At 46.9% G+C, this 8,006-nt stretch overlaps 1 protein-coding gene across 1 annotated transcript; it reads left to right on the top strand.

The window, feature by feature from the left end:
• Nucleotides 1–4,575: 4,575 nt before the first annotated feature.
• POU3F3 (POU class 3 homeobox 3) lies at nt 4,576–6,959 on the top strand. The gene has a single exon (XM_030569826.1). It carries the CDS (start codon nt 5,565–5,567, stop codon nt 6,861–6,863), a length of 1,299 nt encoding a protein of 432 aa, XP_030425686.1. The 5' UTR covers nt 4,576–5,564; the 3' UTR covers nt 6,864–6,959.
• Nucleotides 6,960–8,006: the final 1,047 nt, after the last annotated feature.

Below are 8,006 nucleotides of genomic sequence, written 5' to 3'. Positions count from 1 at the left end.
AATTAAATATTACATGATGTAAACACACCCTGGGTTCTCTTTGTTGTATCTGCAGCGGTTTAAAAGCTTATTTGGACAAAGTCTGTGTGATACATTAGGTTACCATGAAATGATGTTTTTATTTAACTGATTTCACTTACTTGGAGGCCTTAGCTCACTTTAAGATAATGCATCAAATTAACAACTTTTAGGATGGCTTTTTAACTATTAGTCAAACTGTAAAGCCCAATGTAGAATCTTGTGCTTCTTTCTTAGCGCTGTGACAGTTCTATTTGGACTTGTCTGTTGTATTTAGAACATTAACTTACTCTAGCCTCTTTATCCACCCCACGAGTTCACTATTTTGATGTCACCATTTATATAATTATATAAAATATCATAGACACATATAGTTTGGAGAGGGCATTTGTTCCTCTGACAACTCTGGAGGAACAGAATTGTTGTTCAGTGTAGTAGCGTTTTACTCACCAGGTTCTGAGCCGCATCAGTGCGCCCCCTGCTGACAATCAGTGCTCTCACTGAGCACTTCAGAAGTTTATTTTGTTCTGCAAACCGTATCATATAAAATTAACGACAACCAATAAAATTATCTTATATGTTTCAACTGTAAAAGTCCAAAACAAAATAAAGCTAGTTTTAGTGAAGCTAGAAAGCTCTGGTTTGGCTTCGTTCCCTTTGGCTGAACTAGGGTCCTTTTATCTAAAGCCCAGTGCACAAACATATAGCTTAATGTGACTAGTGTTCTTCCTTTTATTTCTTTCTCTATGGCAACCAATATGTTCTGCTCAGAAATGTTCCCCCATCAAGGAAACAAATGATCTTGAGGGAGCAGCTCTATACGGCATCTGTTCCAATGGAGAACACAGAGTTAACCCCAGTCAAAAGAGACGCTGAGCCCGTCATCAAGAAGTGGAAAATGAGCGATTCGTCTCCCCGAAAATTGAAACCTATACCTCCCTAGTTTTACAAGTCACTTTATTGATTTGAGTATCGACCGTTTCCAAAAAAAGTAACTAATTCTAGGGAATTACAATGCTCACGAGCTGTTGTGTATCCAAAAGAGCGCAAATAAAATAAAATTAAAATTAATGAAAGTAATGTAATGGATATTTAAGCCTGGGTAAAGTTTTCAGCAGCAGTATCTGGCCTACTAATTTCACCTTACATTATTTATCACATTATTTATCACACTCACCTAAACGCTATAAAAGAGTTTCAGATCATTAGACTATACCTCTCAATTAGATGGGAATTCAGGGAAAGTGGATCTAGGGACAAGGAAAACTGTCAGAAATGAGAAACAAAGTGAAATCTGGTTTGTAATGCTCAAACCACAATCTCCTTTGAGAATAAAATGAAGGGATGTCCTGGTTAGTTTTGATTGATTATACTCTTTCTGATGGACTTTCACTGCAGAGCTCTAGATGTTGTGCTTAACCGTCTGTTCCCTAGTTACAATATTAACCCTATGTGTGCACCATCGCTCTCCTCCTCCTTCTCCTCTTCATCTTCCTCCCCCAGCACCAGACGGGTTTATTTCACTCCCCAGCTCTCAGCAGGTGTCCACTTCTCTACTTTTTGCCTGTCCTCTCAGCACAGTACTGCTGTTCAAAGCTGATTTTCCCCAGTCATCGGAAGAGATTCTCCTGAAGAAAATTTGAAAACAATAAATATTTATAATCCTTCACTCTTTAGAATCTATAATATTTTCTAGGGCTTTTTTTCCCCCTGAGTGCTCCAATAATTAACAGTGCCCAGAAAAGTGAAGAAGTAACCAGAAGACTTTCCAGTATTAAAGAATTGCTTTACTGCCTTGAGCTTTGAAATGAGCTTTTTATAATATTTCACTAAGGCGTTTTTTTGTCTGGGGGGGGGGGCGCTGGTGGGTTTTTTTTTCATTAGGCTTGCTTCCTTCCAGAGAGTTGCCATGAGCTCCCTGTCTTTTCCTTAACTTTTAAAAATAGATTCACAGGACTTTAAATAAAACAAAAACAGAGAAAAAAATCAAAAACACTTACCGACCAGACTTCCCGGATTTAGAGGGCTTTTTTAAAATTTTGTAATTTTTTTTTTAAAGGTGACAGGGGAAAAATGTTCTCAACTCCAGCGAAACGATCCATGCTAAGATTTTCCTTTGCACTGACTCCACTAAGCCCAGCTCTCCACTTGTCTATTATTTTCACCAAAATATATGAAAATTTATGCAAATGAAAATCAGCACTAACTATTCTCCCCTTGTTATACTTTGGACTTTTTTTTCCAGACAAAACAATCACACTCTGCAAGGGAGGGGGTGGGCGAGAGTTGAGGAACTAAGTTGTTGTTGGCTGTTGTTTTTTGTTTTGTTTTTTGTTGTTTTTTTTTAAATAAAACACAAAACTCCAACACAAGCTTATTTTTTGTTGTGCGTGTGTACAATATTTTTAGGATTTTTTAAAGATTGCAGATCTGCTTGCAGAGGCGCTATCACGTTTCATCAGGCCACCTGAGACGGCTTTTGAAAGCGTGTACTGTGAAATTCATAGCAGTAATTTAGACAAAATCCTCACTGTATATTAATGAAAGACGGCCCCATGGCACCGTTCCTATCCTCCCCATTCAGTGTAAACAAAACCACGAGACTCACTCGGTTTTTGAGCCTGATCCAAGCAAAATCGGCTGGAAAGGAAAACATGGGGTTCTGGCACTGACTATTTAAACGTCTGCACCTGGAGATCTCAGATTTATTCAATGAAATCTGTGTTAGATCTTTTATACATATAAAAAAGAAACCTTTGGAGGACGCATGGGAACAAAAAAAATCGTTAGGTTTAGGGTTTAGTTACTATTACTCTTCAGATCTGTATACTTCACATTAATGGTTTTTCTAAACCTACCTAAGATGGTATCTTTTACAGTGCAAGCAAGGACCTGGACAGGGTCCTAAATAAATTCTGCTAGCCTACAGTTAATCTTCAAATCACGCAAATGCTGCATACTTGCTATTGGGGATGTAGTCTGTGCTGGAAGATGAATTCAACTAGCTGAATTTTGTGGGGAAATTATTAACTGAAAGAGGGGAGCGTTATGTTGCACATTTTAATGTAAACATAATGCATTTTCTATCCATAGGCGCGGACACACACACTATATGTGTATATGCATTAAACATGACAGATAGGTAGACTGTATGGATTACACAACACAAACACAATCATTAGTAAAGATGTGTTCCTTGAATGTCCGAATTGTGTTATTTCATTGGAAATCCCCGAGGAGTGTTCAATTTGCCCTTGTTTTGGTTGCCACTTTCTCTTTTTTCTTGGTTCACTGAGGTTGCCTGTGTGCTGCGTTTCCGCTCGGTCGCATCTCTCTCTCTCTCTCTCTCCTTCCCCCGCCTCCCTTAACTCTTTCAGCTGGACTAGAAATAATAGAACGTTTCATACAACCAGATCGGTTTCCTGTGAAATACCAGCGTTTGCAGAATAATAAAAAATAGTGGGGGGAAAAACATATATATATACTCATATAAATATATCAGTGAGAAATGGGAACAGAGGATTGTTTGGTGTATCTAGAGCAGGATTCAATTTGGATTTTTTTATGATAAGGATTCAGGTTCAACATATTTTATAATAATGCACGTGGTCAGCAGCTTGAGCTGTTCTGTTTGGTAAAAGCTTTTTATTGTGCACCCTCTCAAATATTGTTGATATTAAACAGTTCGGCGCAGCTATCCATATAAGTGTCCAAAGACATATGAGCTGCATTCTAGTTCTCATATATACAGGGTAACTCCGAAACTAAAACAAAGAAGCGTGTGGCTGATTGCATGTAATTAAGGGAATAACTTGCCATGTTAGTTTCAGTCTAAGATTTGGTAAGGAAGCGATCATGACAGTGGAGACTGGCCAAAAACCTTAGTAAATCTTAAAAAGATATTAGCTCCCCCACTTCGCCTTTCTGACATATGCAAAGCAGAGATAAATGGAATACAAAACTTTGAAACAGAACAGGACGCTTCCTTCTGTAGGTGATGCCTGTTTGATTTATGTAGACTGTAGCCTATATACAATGGCTGCTTACAGATGATGGGAATTATTCGCCCATGAGGAGACTCGTGCATACAAGTAAAATAAATGCATTATTAGATAGTGTTTTTCTCTCTTCCCCTCGTCTTTCTTTTCATTCCTTCCCTCTTCCCCCCTCCTCCCTCCCCCGCCCAAGGGGTTTTTATTCTCCTTCTCTCCCCCTCCCCCACATGCCCAAGTTGCTCTGTGCTGGGAGAACTCAGATTTATCCGCTGGGCGTCAAGAGTTAAGATGTTGAGGGGAGAAGAAGAGGAGGGGCCGGGAAGGGGGTGGTGGGGACAGATTGCCAGCTTCTACGCCGCTTTGCCTAAATTAAAAAGCAACCAATCGGAACGGCCGGAAGGGGGGGCCTCGCGTCCGGAGCCAGTCATTCTGGCTCTGTCAATCACGCAGCGGGTCTCCAATCAGCGGGGGCCCTCGCGCCCGACTTCCTTGTATTTGGGAAAGTGTGGTGGTGGTGGTGCGCGCGCTCGGCGGAGGGTAAACACTCGGCAGTCCCCGCGCTGTGAGGGAGGGACGGGGAGAGCGAGCTGTCAGGGAGAGCGAGCCGGTGGGGACGAGCCGCGCTGCTCTCCTCCCAGCACCACCCGGGCACGCTCTGCAAGCCTGGCAGCAGCCCACTTCCCCCACCGGAGTTAGTGTACCAAGGAGCCCCTAGATGCACACACACATATGCACACCTCTCTGCCCAGGCGCTCCTCCTCCCGCAGCCCGCTGCTGGAATTAACCACCAACCTTGCCAGGGAAGGAGAACCGGCTTTCAACCTCCCTGCTTTTTCCTTTTTGCCTTTTTCCCCCCCTTTCGAAACTGCCTAAAAGGGGGGCAGGGGGAAGGGAAGATGTCTCACCCAGCCCGTGCCTCCAGCGAGAAGGCTCCAAAGGGACTTGCGTGGCAAAGGGGACAAAGTGCTCCTGCGAGAGCCCAACTTTGAGACATGCAGCAGCAGCAGCATCCCCAGCACCGCCGCCACCATCCTCAGCCCAGGAAGTTTTCCTAGGACACCGACCAAACTTGGCAAGAGAAGAGGAGGAGGAGGCGAGAGCCCGGAGCCGAGCAGGGAGAGAGCGAAGAGAGGGAGCGCGAGAGAAAAGCCACCCGCGCGCACAAAGCCTTCGAGGAGGAAGGGGAAGAAAAAGTTTCGCTCCGGCAGGGGCAGGCTGCGAGGGCGAGATGTGCTCCTGAGGGCGTGACGGGGAGAAGGAGAAGGGGGCTCGTCGCTGTGTCCCCCCCTCCCCTGTTTTTGAGCTTTGATTGGTTTTTTTATCATTATTATTATTTTGTCTTCCTGCAAAAAGAAGCGGCCCGGGCGCTAACAGGTGAACGGAGCTCACGGGAGTTCGGGGCCAAAAGGCAAAGCGGCTGGTGGGGAGGCGAGCCCCGGTTCCGGCGGAGCAGCGCGAGTTCCCGGGAGAGGCAGTTGACAAAGGGAGCCGAAGAGCCCCCGGTTGTGCGGATTGGTGGCACGCCAGCAGGCAGGGGGGTGGGGGAGCGGAATGGCCACCGCGGCTTCTAACCCTTACCTCCCCAGCAACAGCATCCTGGCCGCCGGCTCCATCGTGCACTCGGACTCGGGAGGAGGGGGCATGCAGCCGGGCAGCGTCGCCGTCACCTCGGTCTCCGGCGGCTACCGGGGCGACCCCTCCGTCAAAATGGTCCAAAGTGACTTCATGCAGGGAGCAATGGCTGCTAGCAACGGCGGCCATATGCTGAGCCATGCCCACCAGTGGGTGACAGCCCTGCCTCATGCGGCCGCCGCTGCCGCCGCCGCCGCCGCAGCCGCCGTGGAAGCCGGCTCGCCCTGGTCCACCAGCCCGGTGGGGATGAGCGGCAGCCCCCAGCAGCAGCAGCAGCAGCAGCCCGATGTGAAAGGCAGCTCCGGCCGAGAGGACCTGCACGGCGGCACGGCGCTACACCACAGGCCACCCCACCTGGGTCCCCCACACCAGGGCCACCCGGGCGCTTGGGGAGCCACCACCGCTGCCCACCTCCCGTCCATGGCCGGGGGACAGCAGCAGCAATCGCTCATCTATTCCCAGCCGGGGGGGTTCACTGTGAACGGGATGCTGAGCCCTCCCCCTGGCAGCCAGAGCTTAGTGCACCCGGGATTGGTGAGGGGAGACACGCCAGAGCTGGGGGATCACCCCAGCCACCACCATCACCACCACCACCAGCATCAGCACCACCAGCAGCACCACGGCGGGGTCAACAGCCATGACCCCCACTCGGATGAGGACACGCCGACCTCGGATGACCTGGAGCAGTTCGCCAAGCAGTTCAAGCAGCGGCGGATAAAGCTGGGCTTCACGCAGGCAGATGTGGGCTTGGCCCTGGGCACCCTGTACGGGAACGTCTTCTCCCAGACCACCATCTGCAGGTTTGAGGCTCTGCAGCTCAGCTTCAAGAACATGTGCAAGCTCAAGCCTTTGTTGAACAAGTGGCTGGAGGAAGCCGACTCCTCCACGGGCAGCCCCACTAGCATCGACAAGATCGCAGCGCAGGGCAGGAAGAGGAAGAAGCGGACCTCCATCGAGGTGAGTGTCAAGGGGGCCTTGGAGAGTCACTTTCTGAAATGCCCCAAGCCCTCCGCCCAGGAGATTACGAACCTAGCGGACAGTCTGCAGCTGGAAAAGGAGGTGGTCAGGGTTTGGTTTTGCAATCGGAGGCAGAAAGAGAAAAGGATGACCCCCCCGGGGATCCAGCAGCAGACCCCCGACGATGTCTACTCCCAGGTCGGCAACGTGAACTCCGACACGCCGCCCCCACACCATGGACTGCAAACAAGTGTGCAGTGAGAGTCACAACAGCAAGGGAAAGGAAGAGAGGCGAGAAAGGGAAAGGGGGAGGGGAACCGACAACAACACCACATACACAAAAATCCAGACTTGTTTCGACTATCTCTCTATCTGCCTATCTATCTATATATAGACTATATATATCTATATATACATAGATATAGATAGCTATATGAAGGGTTTGAAAAGGTCGATCCGAGCGCTAGCATTTATACTGTGGTGTGGAGGGGGTGGAGATGCATAATGCACCAAAACTGCAGATGTTTTTTCTTTCTTTTTTTCTTCTCTTTTTTGTAAAGATTTCTAAATTATCCCCTATTTCAGCGATGAACAGCACCCACCTCTTATCTCCCTTTACACCCCCCCCCCCCAAAAAAAATGCCCTCCCAAGAGGGCTCTCATATGAATCATGGAAACTTTTTTCTCTCACACACACTTTTCTTTTTTTATGGGAGCAATCCAAAAAAAGGGAAACAGAAGCAAAATCATCTGCCTGGTCGGAGGGTGCCTGCTGCATTCCAGGACCCTATTTTTCTTGGCCAAACCGCATCATTTTGGTGCAAGATATCAATTCTGGGGGTGGGGAGAGTATCCTGCAAAATGAAAAGGGTCACTTTCTCCAGGTGAAAGAAGGGAAAATATGCACACTGCACTAAACACACCCACATATATAGGAATAAATACCCGCATACCGAAAGCTGACTCGGAAAAGGGAAAGGGGGGGGGCAGACACCGTGAGAAAAAAAGAGGAGAGATTGTTGGTCCCTAAAGTTCGAGCTCTGTAAAAGGACTTTTCATAAATTAAGGGAAACAGCCAGAGAAAGGGAAATAATTTAGGGCTGTCAAAGTCGTGCTCCTGACGGCTGCCAATCATCATGGAAGATTCCTTAAAAAAATCCACTGCTAATATTTTTTTTATTAATATTTTTATTTTTATTTCTGGACTGATTCAGATAAAGGGATTTAGAAGTACTTGAGCATCTGCAGCTGCACTTATCTGAACGTCTCCTCTCCTAAATCCGTTGCCAACTTTGATTGAATGGGTGCTGTGGATGTGATTATATAATACTGCCATTTCCAAGCAGTGTTTTTGGTAGGTTTTAATAAACAGACTTTTCAAAAAGACGGCAATAGAATTGTTAG

The sequence above is a fragment of the Gopherus evgoodei genome, chromosome 1, assembly GCF_007399415.2.
Source record: "Gopherus evgoodei ecotype Sinaloan lineage chromosome 1, rGopEvg1_v1.p, whole genome shotgun sequence".
NCBI classification, from domain to species: Eukaryota; Metazoa; Chordata; order Testudines; family Testudinidae; genus Gopherus; species Gopherus evgoodei.
This window is presented reverse-complemented; position numbering and strand designations above follow the sequence as displayed.

Excerpts from the sequence above, each read along its gene's own strand:
- POU3F3 (XM_030569826.1), top strand. The coding sequence starts at position 5,565 with ATGGCCACCGCGGCTTCTAACCCTTACCTCCCCAGCAACAGCATCCTG.